Source organism: Setaria viridis, chromosome 5, assembly GCF_005286985.2.
Source record: "Setaria viridis chromosome 5, Setaria_viridis_v4.0, whole genome shotgun sequence".
NCBI classification, from domain to species: domain Eukaryota; kingdom Viridiplantae; phylum Streptophyta; class Magnoliopsida; order Poales; family Poaceae; genus Setaria; species Setaria viridis.
The window spans coordinates 3,056,789-3,079,991 of NC_048267.2; the positions used below are offsets into that span (position 1 = coordinate 3,056,789).

A 23,203-nucleotide genomic window follows, 5' to 3' on the forward strand; every position below is an offset into this window, starting at 1 on the left:
TCAAACATGCAAATCCGACCACAACGACCACAATAATCTAAGCAATCTATCATCGATTAATAGATTGAAAAGCAAGCAAACCCAACAGAGCATAAAACCATAGAAGGGTATAATTAGATCGCTGAGAACATGAATATATCTATTACTTCACCATGAATGATTATACATCATAAGATCACCACCGAGATTCTACCTTGATCTTGATGACTCTTAGCTCTAGAACTCCGTCGTGATCTTTCTCGCAGGATGATCACATCGGTAGAGGCTCGCCTACGCTAACCCCCGACAACTGCACAGCCTTCGGCTCTCCGAAATGGTGTCTCTCAAGCTCCTTCTGCTTCTCTGCTGCTTCACGTCGAGTACGTCGTCTCCAATCTATGGACTTAGTGGATTTTGGGGGTATTTATAGTTCAGAGGGTGTGTGATAAAAATTGGAAGGCGAGGGGGCGAAGGAAACCCCTAGGCCGATCGGCCTGGGAGGGTCCAGGCTGATCAGCCTGGGCTTCCTTTGCCTTCTCGCGTCCTGCTTCATCTCCTAAGTCTCCATAGGTGCTCTGGAATCTTTTTTTTTCACTTGCATGTGGGCGTGGCATGTCAGTTGTTTTGGGATGAGATTGATCTTCAATGACTTTGCAAATATTCGTTTGATCTTCTCCGATTCCTCTTTGATCCCAAGCTGGTTCTTGCCATATCTTCATAAACTTAGCTCCTAAGTAATGCTGGGGGGTTTCTTGCCAAAGATGGGCCGATCGGTCTGGCCTCCTCTAGGCCGATCGGCCTAGCCCCTTTCTGGACCTGTTGGCCTTCGTCTTCGTCTGGTTCGACGCTCGTTCAGTGCTTTGTCCAAAAATATTGTTTTAGGCCCAATTTCTTGTGAAAACACAACATCCTCCAAAATACGTTGCACATGTGAAAATGATCGATTTATTAGGTGTGATCGATAGTTTAAATATTAAATTTATGTTATTATTAAAGATAAATATGAATAAAAGTGTATCAACAACTAGCGTCATGCCTCCTCCTTCCAACGTTCCAATGGATGAATAAAATTTTTTATTGTTGAATCCAATCCCCGTCCAAATGCAAGCTGTACTTCGCCCTTTCCTGTCCAAAATGGCTTACGTGCCTGCATGGTGACCTAGTATTTTTACCGTCTTTGAATTTTATGATATTATTTTCTTGACCATTGTTCTCGCTGAACACATGTACCTTCGTATGGCTCGTTGTATGCGACAATACACACGGGGTATACGCTTCGTTCAAACTTTTGAGATCGAGTGGCGGCAGGGGAAAAATAATTTCTTCTCCCGTATCCTGTACCCACCATATTGCAAATTTTACATTATAATTTTACTCTAAGAAAAAATTATAGATATGTAAACAATATATTAAATCAAATAGTTTGGATCTATTTTTTTTTATCCTCTGGTAGCAATCTTCGTCATGTAACAAATTGGAGAGAAGTTATTTTTTATTTTCATCCCAAAGACACCATAGTATTATAAAAAATATTAAGAAAGTAATTACACATATTATGAAATATATGGTATACACTACACACCCTATATATATTGATTTCTAAAGCACAGATTTGTCAAAAAAAGAACTTAAAATCAAATCTTGCATGCATATAGTACATTTTCATTTTTGCCTTTTTCTTGCTACTAATGGCATATACCATCCAGGTACCGCTCATGTGTACCGGCCAAAAAAATTGTACCGACAATCTAAATTGCCTATTTTTTGCTGACTACATTATAAGCCATATTGATAACATTTATTAGATATCACATGTACCACCCATGTATGCATACTGTACACTTATGATAACCTCTATGAGACTATGAATAAACTGAATGTCTCACAAATTTAATTGAGAGAATATCAATATAACTTATCCATGTAGCACCTTGTACATAGATGCACAAGAACATATTTTTTGACAAGAATTTAACTCTTGGTCAAAAAGTATAAATTATTTAGCATAATTCTTTTGGTCTCATCCATGTCTCTCTAAATTTCCAACTCTTGGTCAGCCAGAAACATGTACCATTGTTGTAAACTTAGAACATGTCTTTACTTGAGCAATTAAAAGTGAAATTCAAAAATATATTTGAATGCAAAGGCTACAATACGTATCCGATGCATACATTCTAACTAATTAATCAATCATAGTACCATAAATGTTAGGCATGCAACCAAATCATGTGAGAATGAACTGCCAAGTCTTAAAAAAGAGAGGCTCAACTCGATTTTGCATGCAGCGGACTCAATCTGTGAAGATACACAAAAAAAATAGGTCACTTTCAGGCAATCTACATTTAAGAACTTTTGTCGCGCCCTGTAAATCAGCTAGAGAATGTGCACACGGATAGCCCATAGCAATCTAACCATGGCACCAGCATACCTTGACGTCCTCTTCATCACCAGACCTTGTAGCTTGCATATTCAACCTGGCTGACAAAGTACCAAGATAGATGTACTTGCATATGAATTCATTCAGATGTTAAAGAATTTTTTCTCTCATTCAGACATCAGAAGGCTAGGAAGACAACGAGGAACGAACATGCCATGAAGAACTTTCTGAAAGGAATCACTAATTGACAAAGACCAACATACTAGCGTACAACTTCTTACTAATAAGAAACACTGCTTACTATCAAGAAAAACAGACTACTTTACATTTAGGCCAGCAACAATCAAATTAATTATGCAACCCTTTTGTTGTCAAACTGAAACTTGCACTTAGAATTGCTAGAGCAAGGAGGTCTTCTGACAGATCAAGCACCTTTGAGTGAGCCGACACCACAGAAGTAAAGGTGTCAATGACCTTCATCAAGCAAACTTGGCATACTAGTTTAATCCCCAAAACAAAATGAACCAAAATCACAACGATCTGAAAAAACACTCTAACCGTTTAAATACGAAGGACTTTTTTTGTTAAAAAATAGCACATGAATCAAATTAATGCACATAAGAAAGAGATGATTAAAAATTATGAGTTCTTTCTCTGTTCTAACTCAGAGTACAAGAAAATATGTACCACAACAACATTTCATCTGTAAAAACTGTCAAGCAAGTACCATGGTATTACTATGGAACTTAGCAACTGATCGACAATTTCAATCCTTCCCATTCATGGTATTACATCTATACTCATTCAAACATTAATTGCATTCTAACCTATGCCGAATTCATACAGTATTTACACCTATACTCCTGATTAATACCAAGAAAGATAGTATGACTTCATCAGTACACATAGAGTTAATTATTCATTCCCCCTCTGATTTATTCTTTTTACCTAATCTATTGCTTCAGATTGCATAAGGTGGCAAAGGTTGAGTATGTATCAAAAGGGTTTAGCTTCAACATTTTCTATAAATTAATAGAAATTGCTCTATCGAGTTGATCTTATTCCCTGTACATCACTAAAAAAACAAGTACATTACCGAGCAAACAAATTGAGAGCCAGAGAGGATAGAATCTATGTCAACACTACGGTGTACATAATTTTCGTTCGGTGGCGACGTACGTACTGGCATTTGGCATGATAGGACCACAGAGAGCCAGAGAGACCGTTGCGTCGCATGTTTGGAATTTGCTGTCAGACCGTGCAGGGCACATCCTGCAATTACTGAATTGAAGTTTAGTTTTGAATAGTGGGAGAGTTCAAGTTTATATGTGTCCTATACTCCTGTTCTGTGAGGTAAGTTGGTGCCAAAGATAACATCCAACATGGACTCACAGCTCAACATGTTTAATTCTTTTTACCCCATGTCTTTTAAAATTCTTATCCACTTCTTAATAATGGTATGTCTAGATTATTCATGATGAAAAGTAATTTATTTCATAATATTACAACTTTGGTCCACTTTGAATACATTTTATACAGCGGCTTGTGTTGGTAACAGATACTTTTGTGACCAGAGAAAATATCCAATTCCAATATACTACTCGGTCATAATAGCCTTCTCCATTTGTGTGGATTCAGAAGATTTATTTTCTGCCACACTAACAACAACTCTGTTTCTTTAACTATGGGCAGTAGCACTGCTCTTTTACTTAACTAGGACACAAATTGATGCCAGGATCAATGACAGGACAGCTGCCGTTTCCTTGTTCATTTTCATAGAGACCTTGTTCCAGAAATACATGTTCCATCATGTCCCGCGAACTCAATATCATCTTCAGAGTCTCTGGTCGTGAGAGTTTCAAAAGTTTGGCTGATTCGTTCTCGTCTGAAATGCGAAGCACGGTAAAAGCCCAATAAAAGCCAAGAATAAGAAACTACCGGTTAATGAATCACACTCTGTTGAATTCTTAATAATATGGCAATTAAAGCAATGCAACAGATCTAGAAGATAAACTAGCCGATAGATCCTAATCAAGGCAGGATAGATTTGATTCTACCACATCTAGCAAGAGGTTGAAAGATACAACCTTACAGGATATGATGAGAATTGATAACTGGTAGGTAAACTAGACAAAATTACAGCAATGCGCTGGTAATTAAAGCCTAGAGCACCTGATAATGGCGATGCTTGCGAGCGAACCGGAGGTCAAGATGATGCAGCCCTGTTCACCGAAGAACTCGCCGAGAAACTACATTACTCCTACTCCTAAGGTTGGTGTTGAGCCAAAAAGAAAAGTGTATTGATATTTGATCAAGAGATATCCCTTACAATGGCCATGGGGTACATATTTATACCCTGGACGACCTACAGTCCTAATTGGTCACGACTTGGTGTACCGGTATAAAATATTCTATTTAAAATAAAATATAATCCTACCTAGACAATTTTCCTTATTCAGTGGAGACCTCCTTGCCATGCTCTAGAATCTTCTGCCAACCGTCATCGTCGCTTGCAGCAGCTTTAAGCTTGAAACGCAAATGTCATCAGCTTCCGTATCCCAATTAGCATCGTCTTCTGAATCTTGATCGCCATCGGCTTCTTTAGTCTTGGTCAAAAACTGGTGTCAACACTATCCCTTGAGCTCTAGCCTATATATACTTCACCCCTTGGTCATTTGAGTTGCTCTTGATGCCCTGAAGACCTGAAGCAACTAGTGAGCAGCTGAGAAAGTGCAAGAGCCAAAGAATTGATGAGTTCTTGGTGAGCTCTTGGAGATTATGGGAGCCCCAAGGACAATCTCTTGTACACGGTGTGAAGCCCGCCATTCCATAGATGGAGAAGGGGTTGTATTAATGAGCACTTGTGTCTTTGTGACTCAAGCGGGAGAAAAACTCTTAGTGAGTGATGTAACATGAATTAGGGGGAGCATCAACTCCTTGATCTTTACTTTCCCACATTTACTTTGTGTATTTACTTCGAGTCATTTCATATTGCTCCTTATCTTGCCTAGGATATTGGCTTGTTAGTGTGATCTTGTCTAAGTCATGATGAACTTGTTAGTGTATTTTCCTACATAGATAGTTCTTGTTAGTTTGCTTTAGCTTTCTCTCAAAACTATAGGTTTGGGCAACACTAGAACTATAAGCTAAGATTGTTTTTATTGCTTTAGAAATTTGAAGAAGTCCCAATTCACTCCCCTCTTGGGCCATCGATCCTTACACACACAATGTTGCAGAAGAGGGTTCAACTGAAGATATCATCCCCCGGCTCAGGGATCCGGCCTTTTCTTATGGCGACAAAGAAATTAGTACACCAGTACAGAAGGTGCCATCGCAAGCGGTTCATATAAGTACCATCACAGCTGCTCTAGGAAGCCTATAAAGAAAAACTAGGAACTTCTAAATTCATTGTTATACAGTTTGATCTTCCCAATATCCTACAAGAACATGATGACTTGCACAGACTAGAGCTGCCTTTTACAAAAGAGGAAATTGATCAAGTTATTCAATCACTCCCAACAGGCAAGTCACTAGGACCAGATGGGTTCAACACTGACTTCATAAAAAGTGTTGGCCCATTGTTTGCTCTGATTTCTACAACCTGATATCAACCTTTTATGAGTGATCTATCTACACCAGGAGCATCAATGTTTCTTTTGTAACTCTGATTCTAAAGAAGGAAACCCCAACTAATGTATCAGACTATAGGCCCATCTCTCCGCTCAATTGCACAATCAAGATTATTACCAAGCTTCTGGCAAATACGCTGCAAAACAAGATCATGGAGCTCATCCACTTAAACCAATATGGGTTCATCAAGGCCAGAACAATCCAGGATTGTTTAGCTTGGTCATTTGAATGTCTACATATGTGCCATAAGTCCAAAAAGGACCTAAATTCTCCTGATGCTTGATTTTGAAAAAGCTTTGGACAAGGTTAAGCATGAGTTCATGTTGCATGTTATGAAACACAAAGGGCTTGGTGACAAATGGCTTTCCTGGATGAATGCAATCTTTAGCTCTGGGACATCATCAATTCTTCTGAATAGAGTTCCTTGAAAGGTTTTCCACTGTACAAGGGGAGTAAGACAAGGTGACCTTCTCTCACCTCTCCTTTTTGTCCTGGCAGTTGACTTCTTGCAGACTATCATAAACCAAGCAAAGGATCAAGGCCACCTTAACTTGCCCCTCCCTTAAGGAGTAGGAATAGACTTCCCAATAATTCAGTACACTGATGTTACCTTAATAATTATGGAAGCATGTCAGGCTCAAGTAATTGTGCTAAGGGACTTATTGCAGTTATTTGCTTCCTCATATGGCCTGAAGGTTAACTTTGCCAAATCAGTTATGGTACCCCTGCAGAGAAAATGACACAGCTCTCTATAGAATTGGGGTGCTCAACTGGCAGTTTACCTTTCACCTACCTGGATCTCCCATTAGGCGTGACTAGCCTTCAATCCACGATTTCATACCCTTGGTAAAGAGATGTGAAAATAGGCTCCTTGTGACCTCCAATCTTCTTTGCCAAGGGGGGAACTTACTCTGGTTAATTCAGTTTTCTCTACACTCCCCACCTTCATGGCTAGAACTGTACCATTATCACGCAACTTGATAAATACAGAAAAGCATTGCCTATGGAGAGGAGCAGACTTAAACAACAAAAAGCCATCAAAAGCGGCATGGTCAATGGTTTGTCTGCCAAAAGAGGAAAGTGGCCTTGGTGTTTTAGATTTAACAGTTCATGATGCTCTCCTACTAAAAAACCTCCACAATATCTTCAACCATTCCAACCTGCCTTGGGTCAAGCTGATATGGGATAACTATTAGCCGAGTGAAAAACTGCCTGGGACAATTAAGAAGGGATCTTTCTGGTGGAGGGATATTATGAAGCTATTAACATAGTACAAGTGCATTGCAATTGCACAACTAGGTAATGGCAAGACAATCCTTCTCTAGGATGACTTATGGTGAGACTCCTGTTGACACGAATTCGTGCCCTACACGGAACACGCACCTGTGTGCCCTCGACGGTGAGTGCGATACGCAAGACACGCCGCCGAAGGACTTGAGCACCGAAGAGCAACACGCTCGGGAGGGACCCGTCAGGGGCCATGGCGCTATGGTGTGCCCTAGGATTGGCAAGGCCACCTAGGACGCCGCTTTCGCCATTGAGATGAGGAACAAACAGCAGATCAGGGTTAGAAAAGTAGGGTAAAAGGTAAAGGTAAAAAGATAAATTGTATTGATAGATTCGATTGAGGGCGATCAATCGGCCTTGGGCTTATATATATATATAAGCCGGCTGGTCTTAGCCATGTAGAAATACAGTTACCTAACCGAATTAAACTTCAATCTGATTCGGCCATACATCCCGTTACAAGAGTCCTTACTTATCTCTAACCTTCCAATTTAGTTAAACAAATCCAATAGTGTCTCGGTTAAAGATGTGACCCCATCTACCGAACGTGCATGTACTGCCATGTATCTGCTATATCTCTTGGCTCCCATCCAATCGCGTCAGATCAACAACCTATAATTCATCTAGGCGTTGGCAAGGAATCCTTCTTATTCTGGACTTTCTGGTGCATGCACAGATATCCTTCCTTCTTCCTTTCTCCGCTTCTCCCATACGTCAAAGTCCCGTACAGGCCTTTCAACAATACCAGTTGCTCCTACAGGAGATGCAACAATGTGATCTGAATTCATCCGAAGACACTTGGGTATATATTTGGGGGTCCCCTTTCTACAGCTTACAGAAGCCTTATAAAATTATGAAAGGTCATAGAGAAATTCATCCATCCTTCAAATGGATTTGGAAAAGCACATGTCAACTCAAACACAAGGTATTCTTTTGGCTACTGCTCAAAGATAGACTCGATACCAGAGGCTTACTCAGAAGAAAAAGGATGTACCTTGATGATTATAGCTGTGTTATGTGACTAAACACAGGATGAAATAGTTGAACACCTCTTTTTCAGATGCCAGTTTGCCCAACAATGCTGGAAACAAATAGCTCTACAAATTCCGTTGGCCCTTGCCCTTTTTGAAGTGCTGGAATCTCTCAAACAGCAAATCCAGAAACCTTTCTTTATGGAAATCATTACTTTGATGGCATGGTGCATATGACAAGAACGAAATGCCCAGATTTTCCAGCAACAATAGCCCACAGTGGCCTCAGTTCTCAGAAGCTTCAAGCAAGAATTTGTCATAGTTATCCATCGTGCAAAGAATTTTTTTTTGCCTTCTATTGTAGAATGGCTAGATTCTCTCATGTAACCCCTTTTGTAATCCCCTTCTTTTGCTTTTTGTTTGCTACTACTTTGTAACTTCGCTGCTTTTTTAATACATAACCAGTAGTGGTGCAAACCCCTCCTGTTCTATAAAAAAAGTTAAATTGATGTGTAAGCATATTTTTACCTTAGGCAAGGATAGTTGCCATGAATTTGCTTCTTTCGTTGGGGAGATCTCCTTGTCAGCTGCATATATAGCCACATCCACTGTTGTGTGCAGAAATCTGAATATGGTTATTTGGTCAGTAATTGAAACAGCTGCAGAGGCAAATCATCAAGAACTTGGTGTGCATGGTCCATGAAGGAGGCATTGGTGAGCAACAGAAGATGGAACGGAAGCGGGAGCAACCAGCATGGTCTGTGCCGGATTGCACACAGAGCCCCAGCTTGAACAAGCCCAAATGATACGGGCAGCAATATGTCTCTGGCACGGCCGGAGCAAACAAACGGGGATCCCTTGGCAGAGCACGCCAACAAGATAGTTCTTTTAGAACTTAAATTATCCATCAATTTAAGGAAACATGTGCTCCCAACTAAATTTGTTTGGTTTACTGTGGCCAGTATACATGCACCCAATTATATTTCATTTGCAAAAACGAGTAGTACACATTTTGTCCATAAACATTGTCTTTCTACTGGGTATGCATTCTGTTTTAGACAAGGCAAGGGGAGTTAGCTCTATTGTTTACCTTCAAGATTAAGATTATATAGTAAGCTGGATTATGATCCAAGGGTAATAGGGTAAATAACTATCTTGGGACCACTTGATAGCTTATTTCAGATTTTTTGTGGTCCCATGATGATCTATTCCTTTACCATAGTACCCATGATCCATAATTTAGATTATATAATCTACATGCATTATAATCTAAAACAAACAAGATCTTACAGCCCTTATGATTTGTCTTGGTTAAAACTGCACCATGAATATCAACCTACTCTATGACACCAACTACAGAGAACTGGTGCATAAATTATTTCGTATAACTGGTGGCAAGTGCAAGTTGTTACGAGAAATGGTGGCAACTTGGTGTTGAACTTTCAAAGACATTGTTGTCGCTTTATTGGAAGACTAGGCAACTCGCAAGTCGTCGGCACCTACTGCGCATGAAACCAAGATGCATAATGATTACATAGCGCATGGATATTCGTAGTAAAATGTACGAATCTAGAAAACTCAAAACGACTTATAATTTGGGACGGAGGGAGTATTTGACTTGACTTTACGGAGTGTGTGTCTATCTATCTATCTATCTATGTGTGTGTCTCTCTCTCTATATATGGAGAGTATCTCCGTAGTAGCTTATTCTATAGTCAGCTCACCTAAGTAGGCTAGGATTGGTAAGCGTGCACTCCCCACCTCCGTTCCGGCTGAAGTGCCAGAGCGGGCGTTCCGTGAGGATATTTATTTCCTAATCCGGTTTCGGCGGCAGATTTACTGGAGATCGAGGCCTGGCTCTTGCACGCTTCTAGCAATTCCCGACTACAGAACTAGCCTGTGCTACTGTTTACCGAGTAGTACTAAACAACGTTACGAGAAACTAAACTAGCATGTTATTCTGGACAGAGGATTATTACCGAGAATGCAAGCGATAGCACGTGTTGTTTCTTACTACAACGATGGGTCCAATTACCACAAATTATAGCTTTGAGGAACCAATTTACAATAATGGTGATTTACTATAAATAAACATCTAAGTAACGATAATGTGACAGGTGATTTACCACAAGCGAACAGAATGATGTCTGGAGACACGATTTAGCAATGCAAAATGGCTATTTACCACAATTCAATTGTCTATTCACGATAGTTATGAAGTGATTTACCACAACCAGGCATCAGGACAAATGGCTATTTACCATAATTAAACGTCTAGTGATAAAACTGTACCAGGTGCTTTACCAGATGTGCGAAGGCACAATTCAGGATGACGACAGGCTTGATTCCTTGATTTAACAATACAAAGCCATACGAAGGCACCGTAATTGTATTTGATTTGATGCATCTAAAACAATAAACATTTCCTTCAGAAAACAATAAATACCTTCACAGAACGCCCACTCTCGCACTCCAGCCCGCTCTCGTACTCCAGACGGAACGGAGGTGGGGAGTGCATGCTGGCCAATTTGAGCCTACCAGTTGGACTGGCTATAGAATAAGCTATTCTATAATCGGTCAAAGAGTATATTCTCAATATATATATATATATTAATTATTGGGGCCCTGGGATAAGACTACAATAAATTGTGGCAACTTGGTGTTGAACTTTCAAAGATATTATTGTCGACTTTATTGGAAGACTAGGCAACTCGCAAGTCGTTGGCACCTACTGTGCACAAAACCAAGATGAATAATGATTACATAGCGCATGGATATTCATAGTAAAAGGTATGAATCAAAATGACTTATAATTTGAAACGGAGGGAGTAGTTTATATATATATATATATATATATATATATATATATATATATATATAATCGGGGCCTGGGATAAGACTACAAACACTTACAAATTAATAGTCCTTGTCATGGCCTGTCGTATGGTATAGTACAATATGCTACAAATAATACGTGCAAAATTATTAGTCCTTGTCATGGCCCGTCGTTTTCGACAACTTGTGCCCAATCAGCACAAGTTTGTTGACTGTTGATCTGTGCACATTTGTGGAAAAACTAATCTGAATGATCCGACATCTTCGCGCTGGAATGGCTGATCGCGACGAGGCTGACGGCGGTTGCTGACCTGCGTTCCTCTGTATTACTGACCTGTGTTCTGTATCTGGATGATCCAGAGAGAGCGCAGGTGAGTGCAGGTCAGTAATACAGAGCACGTACGGTGTCATCTTATAAAGCTGCCCCGCCCTCCCTTGCCTTCGCACAGCAGCACTAGCTAGTTGCTAACTTTCTCGCTCATCCCCCATGGATCGTCAGCAGCAGCACATCCAGCTCGCACGTACTTCCCGTGGCGCGCCGGCAAATGTGACACCGCCGATGCAGCCGCAACATGATGGTGCACGCTTGACCAGCATGTGCACTTTCCTCCATCAAGCTGTCTACGAAGGGCAGGTGGTGGACGTCATGGCGCAGCTTCCGAAAAAACACGCTGCTGCGACAGATTCTCAAGCCACTGGTAACAATAATATATATAGCTCACGACTTCTTTTTTCTTCCATTTCTCCTTTCTTCTTCAGAAGAATAGCTCACACGGAGACCACCCAAATTTCATTTCTACTACTGATCACCACACCAAGACGTACACAATATCAAAAGTTGTTGTAGTGCCGCCAAAGATCCTATCAGCGACGCCCAAAAGTTTTACGTGCGCAATATCAGCTGGAGTAAGTCCAGCTGGCAAAGAGTTTACACATTTTAATAGTCTGCCGTCAAATAACCTTTACCGAAACGACTTAACAACCCAAATACAACGCTTTCATGTTTGAACTCCATTCTTAGAGATTCATGCTACTGCTGATAATTTAATAACCTATCCTGGTTTTGTGCTGATGTTTGGTCTATTTTAACTAGTTTTGTTTGTTTCCTTATATGTATGCTTGCTATGATTACAAGGGGCGTTCATTGTGAACCTGCAAGAAAATGAGTTTGAAGTCTCCGAGACAGGCAAGTGTCCTTGATCATATTGTATTTTATCCTTTATAACACTTAACTTAATCATATACTTGTATGCCATGTCATCATAATATGATGGGTCCAATTGTTTAGCTTTACCTATTTTTTCTAGGTTATCCTTGACACCTTGGTTTTACTGTACCGTGTTAGGCAGCTATGCTTAGTGTGGAACTAGGAATTTCTAAATTGCTTTTGATTAATGGATTACACGCCCCCCCCCGCCCCCCCCCCCCGCCCCCCCCCCCCCCCCCCCCCCCGGGAGCACAGTTCATGAGACACTTCGGTTGGGTTTATTCGGTTTGCCAAAAAATTCAGTGTACAGAAATTAGGAATCGATCGGTATAAGGCAGAATGAAAAACCGAGCACTTCGGTGTCAGTAAAATCGGTTGGGTTTTCGCTGTTTTCCGAACTTCGCCAAAGTTCATTGAACATGTACAGCACACAGTATGTAGAGGAATTCATCAGTTCGAACAATCAAACATATCAGCAGATTAGAGAAACAAGAAGTGCCGAGTGGAGAGCTTGCGTGGGTTGTGCCGCCTACCGCCGCCGCAGGCTCCGTAAATCCAATGGCAAACGTTTCAGAGTAGTAGTCAACCCGATAGTTAAAATTTTGGTTATTTTAATTTCCTTACTTATACCCGTTTCAGGCATTCTTAAACATGGACAGTGCACCATACACGAGGTGACTGCAGGGAGGAACACCGTTCTACATGTTGCTGCGGAGCGTGGGCACCATGAGTTGATCCAGGAGCTCTACCTCAGGTTCAGGGATCAGGGCGTCCTCTCTCGCCGGAACTCAGCGCTGGACACGCCGCTGCATTGCGCGGCAAGGGCTGGGCACGTCAGTGCCGTCGCGATCCTCGCCCAGGTGGCCAGGGACTGCGGCGAGAGCACCCTGCTGGGATGGAAGAACGAGGCAGGGGACACAGCCTTGCACCTGGCGGCAAGGCACGGACATGGCGCTGCGGTGGAGGTACTGGTCTCGGAGGCGGCAGAGTCGGCCGCCGAGCTGAACAACGCAGGCGTGTCGGCGCTGTACTTGGCGGTAATCAGCAGGTCGGAGCAAGCAGTCAGAGCGATTATGACTTGCAGGGACGTGTCATCTGCCGGGCCGAGCTCCCAGAATGCTCTGCACGCAGCCGTCTTCCAGAGCTCAGGTTAGGTTCTTCATTGTTTGTTTCATGTCCAGCATTGTATTTTGCATTCATAGATATAAGAGATTAGTATTAATACTCTCAAAAAAGAATATAATTAATGCATATAAGAAGTACGACAGAAATGGTTGGCCTGCTATTGAATTGGAGGCCGGCTCTGGTGGACCATGTCGACTGCAATGGCAGCAGCCCGGTCCACTTCGCGGCATCTGACGGCGACTCCACCATCGTACAAGCAATTCTGCGCGCCACGCCGCCGAGAACACTGTACAAGAAGGACTCGGCCGGTCTGTCGGCACTTCACGTCGCGGCGAGAATGGACCACAGTTCCATAGTGGATGACATGGTAAACAGCTGCCTCGACGCAGCCGAGCTTCGTGACGACAACGGCAGGACCTTCGTGCACACCGCGGCCAGGGAGAAGCGCTCCAAGGTGGTATCGCTAGCCATCAAGAACCCCTTCGTACGCGGCCTCCTAGACACGCAGGACAAGGACGGCAACACACCGCTCCACCTCGCCGTGGCTGCGGGCGCGCCCGGCATCGTGGAGGAGCTGCTACGCAAGGGCAAGGTGCGGGCCGATGTTTTGAACAACGATGGGCACACGGCCTTTGATCTCGCCGTGGGATCAACCAATTTCTTCACCATGGTAAGCCTGGTGGTGACGCTGGTCGCTTACGGGGCAACACTCGGACCGCAGAGGCAGGACCACCTCAAGCGGTGGAGCGGCAGCGACACGGCGCGGCAGGGGATAGAAAAGACCTCCGACAGCCTCGCCGTCGTAGCCGTGCTCATTGCCACCTCCGCCCTCGCCGCTGGGTTCAACCTTCCCGGAGGGTACAGCGACTCCACGGGCGAGGCAATCCTGTCGCGCAAGGTCACCTTCCAGTACTTCATCTTCTTGGACGCACTGGCTGTGGCCACGTCCGTGGTCGTGGTGATCCTGCTTGTCTACGGGAAGGCGTCTCGCTCCGCGGGCTCGTGGAGGAGCTTCGTGGTGGCGCTCCACTGCATGTGGGTATCGCTCGTCAGCCTTCTCTTGGCCTTCTACGCGGCGCTGGCAGCCGTGTCGAGCAGTAGGCCGGCCTACTTCTACGTGTTGTTTTCCATCTACTTATGCATCTGTTTAATGATGAGTCGGTTCATCGTCACGTGGATCGGGCCTGACACTACGCTGCGCACAGTCTGGAGGTTTCGATGTCAGTACAAACGCTTGAAAGGACGACGACAAGCCATCAGGCGGCAGTATCCGTTCGCCAGAGCTATCGTAAAAAACTTGATTCTGTTTACGTTTACAAGTTTAATAGCTATTGTCAGTATGATAGTCATAGCTGGAATATCAGGGAGGGAGGAGCGACTGGCAACTTCACCTGCACCTTCTCCGCTTTAGGAAATAGTGCATCCTTTATCCTTTGTTAGCAGCACTTCACTTCAAATTTTTTAAATTCCACTTCATCTCAGCTCCACTCCACTAATTTCAGAAAAATATTGGAGTTGTCCACGTATTTGGCAAGAAGCATGATCCACCTCTGAAACAGGAGATCTTGTTGTGAAAAATCTATTATACCCTTAAAAATAGGATCCATGTGTCATTCTCTTTTTTATTTCTCTTCTCCTCTCTCCTTTCCAAACGTGGACCAACTTCACAGCTCCACGCCACTACTCTGTCGCAGACTGGTGTGGGCCGTCCAACGGCATGCGGCGGAGCAACCGGCGGCAGGGTTCCGCACAATCCACGCGCCGAGCAGATCATCCCGCTCCCAACCGAACCAAACCAAGCCAGCCATGGCACGCGCGCGCGCCGCTGCCCTCCTCCTCCTGCCGTCCATCCTCCTGCCGCTCGCCGCGGTCACCACCGTGGCAAGCGCCCCGGCCGCCGCTCCCGAGGACCTGCGGTGCTGGGCGATGGCGCCGCGCCGCGGCGCGCTAGCAGTGTACCCAAGAGACATGGAGCAGCTGCAGTTCCTGCTCAACGCCAAGTTCGTGGAGGCGGAGTGGTTCCTGCACGCCGCGCTGGGCCGCGGCGTCAACTTCCTGGACCGCAACCTCTCCGCCAGCGGTCCCCGACCGTCCGAGGTGCGGAAGGTGGCACTCGACTTCCGCACCACCGAGGTCACCGTCGAGCTTGGCTACCAGGAGGTCGGCCGCATCAAGTACCAGACGATCGTCCATCCCTCCAGGCAAGAACGGCAAAATCAATGGCTGGATTAACCAACCCTTGGCTGGGGATTGTTGGTGGCGTGCATATCCAGGCGAGCATCCTGGTGGTGGAGACTGGGCAGGACGCGGTGATCTGACTGCTGCTGTACTAGCGCGCCGACGAGGCCCTGCCGCCGTACCAAGGCCACACAGTGGCGGACTTCACCCGCCGGATCTCTGAGTGGCGCAACCGGATGTCCGGGTGCGGTGCCAAGGATGAGAGGGGTCAAGGTGTTCGACCGGCACAGGGAGCAGAGCGGCGCACCATCAGCAACATCCTCGGCGCCGGCTACGACTTGCTCGGGTTCCAGCACCTTGGAGGCAGGCTAAGGGCGGCGCGGCTGTGGCAGCTATGGGCGGCGGGGACAGATCGGCCGGCAGGAGGCGGCGGCCAAGACGGCCAGAGGCGGCGCTGCCCAGCGACGATGGGAAAAATCGATGGAGAAGAAGGGGAGGGGCCACGGAGAGTGTTTGTGTTTTGTATGACGAACCGGTACTTATGTAATTAGTGGTATGGTGGGTAATAACCTTATAATTTCATGAGGAGGTGAAAAGATAGCTGCGATGCTAGAAGAATCCTCGTAGGAGGAGACACCATATGCCCCGTTTTTCCCCCTGCTCTCTGGTTGAATCGACGCTGAAGCTGGTAGGCGGAGGAGGATGGTCGTCGCGGTCTTTATCCAACTGTCTGGTTGAGGACGGTGGTGTGGTTCCAACTGCTCCCTCCCTTCGCAGTCTCTCCGGGCAAGATTCAAGTGCACGATGTGTTCTTGAAGTCCAGTTCCGGGTGTTTGTGGAAGGGAGAGGGTGCTGATGCTGGATGAGAGGACGGTGATGCTGTATGCCCTGTCTTCGTCCGGGTCACCGTCGAGGAAAGGAGTAGAGCATAGCTGCTTAGAGCGTAGCTTTCTTGCGTGCACTTCCCGCTCCTCGATGCTTCTTGCTCCTGATGTTGGAGTAGTCGCCAGGCTCATGCATATCCTTGTGATATAGTAAAAACCTAGGACTTCTGTTGTAACCGTCAGTAGGCAGTTGCTTGTAGTCGTTGTTGAGCACTTTTGTTGTACTCTTAATGCTCCGACTTCTCAAAGTAGAGTTACTGTTGTAATCCTGCAAGATTCGTTAATACGAAACAATGCATGTATGAAATGAAATCAGTAGTCGATGTGAGTAATCTCGTGTAGTCTTTTGTCAACTTGTTGGTTTCTTTGGGTGCTTTTGGTTGGGCTTTTCAAGCTTCTTTTACTTTTGCAAAAGTCAAAAGGCAACCAAAGGGCCTAAAAATCACCGGTGCTTTTCCCCAAAAGCTGCTTTTGCTCTAGTACAGGACCAAAAGTATCTTCCCCCTGCTTTCAAGTGTTTTGGGGGTAAAAAATTACCCACCTACCACTGGTTATGAAGTACTGGTTCATTTTGCTCTCCCATTCTATTTCTCCCGCACTGCGTCCTCCCCCGCATAGAACCGACCGCCTCCTCCCGCCACCCCCATCCACCCCCGGTCGCCGGCTCGCCGCCCACCACCCCCGGACGGCCGCCGCTTGCCGCACCCCGCCGGAGGAGGAGAAGAGGCGGCCTGCTGCTTCCCCCCGTCATGCCGCGGGCGTCCGAGGCGCTGGTCATTCGCGTGGAGTGCTGCGGCGGCTGGCTCATCCTCACCGAGGTGCGCCCGATCGAGATGCACGAAACCAGCTGATTCCGCGTTGGGGTGGACGGCTCGTGCCCCCCCCCCCCCCGCATTTTCCTCTTCCTCTCGATCCGGTGTGCCCCCCTCCCCTTCTCCATGCTTGCCGCACGCCCAAGCTTCTCCCGCTGCTGCTACTCCTGCGCAACGCGAATCACTACCAAATTTTGGTTCCAGGCTGTGTGCAAGAATGAATCGTTCTCAATCGAAGCGCCAACCGAAATCCCATCAGGCCGCCGTTGCTTCAATTGGTGGCGGTGCTCCGGTTGATGGTACTGTTCACGTCGGTGGTGCTGCATCTGTCAATCCAATCGCTGGTGGTGCTCCACGAGCAAGTGGTTCTCTGGAAGCTGGTGATTCTCCAGGAGCTAATGGGATTCCAACCTCTCGTGCTCCAAGCACTGGTGGGTTTCCTGCCTTTGGTACACATGCGGTCAGTCCATGGTGGCCACCATCCTTGCAGTTCAACCACCTCCTCGCAACTTCTCCAAATTCCTGAGGACTTTGATGGCCTAAGAGCAACTTCAAAAGGCTACTAATTTTACCCTCAATATCTTCTTTAAGGAAAAAAAGAGAAAAAAGAATTCCAACAGTCCACCTAAAACTCCCCATACAAAACAGTCCACTCTGTTGTTAGTAGCTTGGACTAAGATCTCTATTGTCCTTGCGTGATTGCCAAATTCCTATATCTGTATTGTTGTGATGTTCGATCTGGTGAGGAGAGTAGAGCTTGGTTAAGTTAATTTGGTCTAGTGTTAGCCCCTGGTTGCAGGCTTTATAATATCTCCTATCATCTTATAATGCTTTATAGTGCGTCCTGCTGCCCCTATCTGTTTGTTATTTATCTGAATCAAATTATTTCTCTGAATAATAGTGTGTCCTGCTGCCCCTTATCACCAACTGAGAGCTCTGCTGATGCTGCTGCACAAAACGTAAGGAATCAGAGGTTATATCTGTTATTGGTGAGAAACTTGACAAGTTCATTGAAGCAAGTAGCAAGGCTGAGAAGATGGCCGAGGTGTAGGAAAGTTTGGCAAACAAAAAGTTAATTAGAAGTAGCCAAGCTTACTCAGAAAACAGCTTGAGGAACAAACCAAGGCTAAAATGCTAGACCTTTATAGAGAGTTTCTATGTGCTCCGACAAGTGACCTTAGTGAAGAAGCAAAAACTGAGATATCCAAAGCATTGGAGTCCATGACATTGGCTCTTTTCTCTAAAGATAATTGAGGTACGTGAATAATATCATATAACTGAAACATACAATTTGTGTGATAAGGAGTTCGAGAGGTGTGATGTTGATAAGGAGTACTTAGTACAGCATACAAGTGGCATGAGACAAACACAAGGAGATGAGAGTGACGATATGGAGAATGAGGATACCATGAATACCATTCGTACTAGGATAGCTGATGCTTTGGTTAGTGCGAGGAGGATAATTATGTTGAGGAATGGCATCATTGTATAAGCCTTTTGATGGATATTGTTCTATTTATGTGGACCAATCACTTTGATGGATGAAAAACATAGAAATTTATTTTTTTCCATTCTAAAATAGTCATTTACATGCAAATTAGTGAACATATTATTTTGTTACGAGCAATTTGCATATAAACAGAACCTCAAACCTTTAGGGGCATTGCAGGTATTTCACACACGGCCTACAGTTTCACAGCTGCTCTAACCAAATGGTCTTTTGCTTTTCCCACAACTGCTTTCTCACAGCTGCTTTTGTACCAGCTCATAGCAGCTTTTGCAAAAGCCACAGCCCAACCAAACACACCCTTTGTTTTCCAATCTACTTTTGTGAGTTAGATAACTCAAGAAACTTGTTTAATAAAAGTCAAATTGGAGTGCTAAGGCGCATGGAGCTGAATAGCTCAAAACTGCAGCTGACCCACCTTTGCGAGCCGCTAGGTGAGTTAAATAACTCGGACAGACATGTTACTGCAAGTCGAACTAGAGCGCTAAGGCTCATTGAGCTGAGGAGCTTAAGGTTGCAGCTGACCCGTCTTTTTGAGCCACTAGGTGAGTTTAAAACTCAGACAGACTTGTTAGTGCAAGTCGAACTAGAGCGCTAAGGCTCATAGAGCTAAGGAGCTCAAGGTTGCAGCTGACCCATCTTTTCGAGCCGCTAGGAGAGTTGTAAAACTCAGACAGAGTTGTTACTACAAGTCAAACTAGAGCGCTAAGGCTCATAGAACTCAGTAGCTCAAGGTTACAGCTGACTCGTCTTTGCGAGCTGCTAGGTGAGTTGTAAAACTCAGACAGACTTGTTACTATAAGTCAAACTAGAGTGCTAAGGCTCATAGAGCTGAGTAGCTCAGAGTTGCAGCTGACCCACCTTTGCAAGCCGCTATTAAGGCGAAGTCAAGTAGTCGAATGTTGCCGAAAAGTAATTGTATTAATATGATAAAGAGATTTGTCCAGTGGCCAATTTACAAAGCCCCGTAGTCTGCTGACTCAAGGGTAAAAGCGATAGAGATGCTCGATGTTCCACAAGTTCTGCCGGAGAGATGTTGAAGCATGTATGATCCTGGGCCTGTGATCTTGGAAACAATGTAAGGCCCTTCCCAAGGTGAATTGAGTTTGTGCAGCCCTGTGGTGTCTTGTATACGCTTGAGGACCATGTCGCCGATGTTGAAAGAACGTTTTTTTATGTTGCGGTCATGGTATGGGTGTAGCCCTTCAAGGTACCTTGCTGACTGGATGAGTGCTGCACAGCATGATTTTTCTAGGCTGTCTAGGTCCAGACACCTTGTTTCCTTTGCTGCCCCTTCATCATATTGTTCAACAACGGGGGACTTCCACATGACATCAGCAGGGAGTATGTCTTCTGATCTATAGATCAGAAAGTAGGGCGACTACCTAGTAGGCTTGCACGGTTGAGTATGTATCCCCCAGAGAACGTTGGGTAGTTTTTTGAGCTACTTGCCTCCTTTGGTGTTGCCGATGTCATGCAACCTTTTCTTAAGAGCTTCGAGTACCATCCCATTGGCGCGCTCAACCTAGCCGTTGGCTCTTGGGTGAGCGACGGAGATGTAACGGACGTCGATTCCGCGGTTTTCACTAGCGATGAAAACAGACGGACAAAATCCTGTTATTGCCCGTCCATTTTTCTATATTTGTACCATATTTGGAGATATACGAAAATAGGACGGTAAGGTCCGGTAACGGGACAGGAAACGGGATAGGGGTACCCGGCAACAGGATGGGATACGGTTGAGGGGGTATCCTGCTTGTATTTGAGGGATCCCGTTTTTCAACCGGGATGAACATGTATTCATCCTGTTTTCAATTTATACGGGATAGGCCGAGTATCACAAATTCCAACCCTCAAGCCTCAGCAAATGGTTAGCCCAACAAGCCCAGGAGGCCTCATCGCACCTCGCCTACCCCTCCGACCCTGCCCTGCTATGCCTCCACCTGGGCATGACACCCACGCTGCTATCCTTGACTCGCCGATGCCCTGGGCAGGAGGCCCCCATACTCTGAGCGGCTGAGGATGTTACGCAATGGATCAAGAGGACAAAGGCCCACACCTCCATCCTCTATTAGCTTGTTGTTGGCCTGTTGCTAACCGTCTGGCTTGTTTCTGCTAGTGCTAGAGGGCGAGTGCTAGCTGCTTGCTATGGTTGGCGCCTAACCCTCTTGGTCATCTGGTGGGTGGTGCCACCGTGCTGCAAGACTGCACAATGCAAGACTCAAGTCAGGAATGCCCAGTACAATGCAGGAGTAGGACTGCTAGAGTGCTAGGTGTAGTAGCAGTAATGTGTGCTATAGACTGGAGTCATGTTTTGGAACATGTCATCCCGGTGTATGGTCCCGATTCCCGCCCGTTTCTATATTATTTCTGCCCACATTTGTTCATTTTCGTATACCCGTTTATTCCGCTTCCCGTCTCGCTCCCACTCTCGTTCCTAGTGAAAAAATATAGGACAGGACATGGTTAAGGGGTTTTCCCGCTTGTTCCCATTAGTGTTCATCGCTAGTTTTCACAGTATTCCTAGAACTCATGATTGTTGAAATTTGAAACCAAGTCTGTGATGATTCAGTTTGGGAATCCGTAGCGGTGGACGATCTCATCTAGGAAGTCTAGTACTGTATCGGCCTTGGGGCAGGTTACAAGTTTTACTACGATCCACTTGGTAATTTGTCGATGGCGATGAGTACTCAGTTGAACCCTCCTAGCACTGTTGGGAGTGGACCGATCATGTCAAGCCCCTAGCATGCGAAGGGCCATGTTGGAGGTATAGTAATGAGCTTGTGGGCAGGGACGTGTTGCTGCTTGGCGAAGAACTGACAACCTTGACATCTGCGGACTAGTCCTTCTGCATCTACCAGCACGGTTGGCTAATAAAATCCTGCTCTGAATGTTTTGCCCACTATCGTTCATGAGGATGCATGATTGCCGCAGATTGCTTTGTGTATCTCCTCCAAAATGTCCTTGCCATCTTCCTGGGTGACGCATTTCATGAGCACTCCTGAAGATGCTCCTCTTTTATAGAGCTTGTCTCCAACTAGCACATAACTTTTGCTTCATTGTGAGACTTGTTTTTCCTATGCCTTGTCTAAGGGTAGCTTGTGTTCTTTGATGTAGTCGATAAAAGTTCTCCAATCCACATCGATCATCATGACATCCTAGTCTGGTTCTACTGGACCGCGATCAGTGGTTGTTGAAGTTGCCTGCTTTGCTATGGAGGGCTTACGAAGCTCGTGGACGAAGACTCGTGCTGGTAATTGAGCGCGCGTTGAACCATTTTGGACAAGATGTCAGCAGTGACGTTGTTGTCGCGGACAACATGGTGGAACTCAAGGCCTAAGAATTTGTTTTCTAATTTGCGGACTTCTCTGCAATATGCGTCTATATTTTCCTTCTTGCGGTCTGAAGCGTCCCCACATAAGTAGAGACTAAATATGATACAAATATCAGTCCCAGGAGGCTGATAACACATTTATTCGACAGATAATTCAGTTACCGTACAACTCCCGAGGGAGTGGGCGTGAAAGCCACGCAATGATAAGAAGTAAATAAACAACAACGGCTAACCAAGCGACTGCCAAAAGACAGCACTCGGGACTACACGGCAGCAGCAGCATCTCGGAAAGGCCAACACCACAGGTAGCGTTGGGTGCGGACACAACCTCTACTCAAGGTCCTCGGCGATGAAGTCCGGGTCTTCCTCTGTAGTAACGAAGCAAGGGTGAGTACGAACGTACTCAACAAGTCCAACCCCATCCACGGAGGGAGATACAAGCAAATATATGCACAGGATAAAGCAAGGATAGGCTAGAGTTTATTTGCAATAAAGCTAGATTTTCAACACATGCATAGGCTCGTTTTCAAACAAATTTTTGTAAAGCTTTTCTTTGGTAACCGAACATTGAGTGGGGTTGATCCTACACAAGGATCCAAGTTTTATTGCTATCGGACTCCCCGTCCGTCATAGCACACGGCACAGCTGCCGGATACTTCCAAACCCCCCCCACACACATACGCACCTGTGACCATCCATGCCCAAGTACTAGTTATGTGACCAAGCCGTAACTCGTCCAATGCCGTGGACACGGCTACCCGGATAGGTTTTAACTCTGCAGAGGTTGTACACTTTTCCCACAAGTAGGGTACCGCAGCACGATCACCTTAGTGCCGGTGCGGATCCTAACAAAGCCATTACCCACCTTAACTAAGACTGGCTAGTCCACACGGAAGCACCCAAGAGGTTCACGGTTCATCCCCGAGACCGTAACCGGGACCTAAGTCACCAAGATCTTACTCCTTTTCCATGGGCTCCCGTTGCTCACCAGCACACCTGAAGACTATCAGTTCAGCTAGTGGGATTTATGCTAAGCCGTTGCCCATACAACGGTCGAGTGGTTGCACGATGGTTGAA

The 23,203-nt window shown here is 45.3% G+C and overlaps 1 protein-coding gene and 1 long non-coding RNA gene across 3 annotated transcripts; one reads left to right on the forward strand and one right to left on the reverse strand.

The window, feature by feature from the left end:
* Positions 1–7,683: 7,683 nt before the first annotated feature.
* On the reverse strand, positions 7,684–10,805 carry LOC117858515 (uncharacterized). Of its 2 annotated transcripts, XR_004640984.1 has the most exons (4): positions 10,691–10,805; positions 8,773–8,869; positions 8,268–8,543; positions 7,684–8,027 (listed from the first exon to the last, which is right to left on the reverse strand). It is a non-coding gene; the product is annotated as an uncharacterized lncRNA (long non-coding RNA). The 2 variants fall into 2 exon arrangements; XR_004640983.1 differs by having other exon boundaries at positions 8,268–8,869.
* Positions 10,806–11,435: 630 nt separating this feature from the next.
* LOC117858395 (protein ACCELERATED CELL DEATH 6) lies at positions 11,436–14,892 on the forward strand. Its single transcript, XM_034741456.2, has 4 exons — positions 11,436–11,777; positions 12,215–12,265; positions 12,926–13,435; positions 13,555–14,892. The coding sequence occupies exons 1-4, from the start codon at positions 11,567–11,569 to the stop codon at positions 14,820–14,822; spliced, it is 2,040 nt and encodes a 679-aa protein (XP_034597347.1). The 5' UTR covers positions 11,436–11,566; the 3' UTR covers positions 14,823–14,892.
* The last annotated feature ends 8,311 nt before the right edge of the window (positions 14,893–23,203 follow it).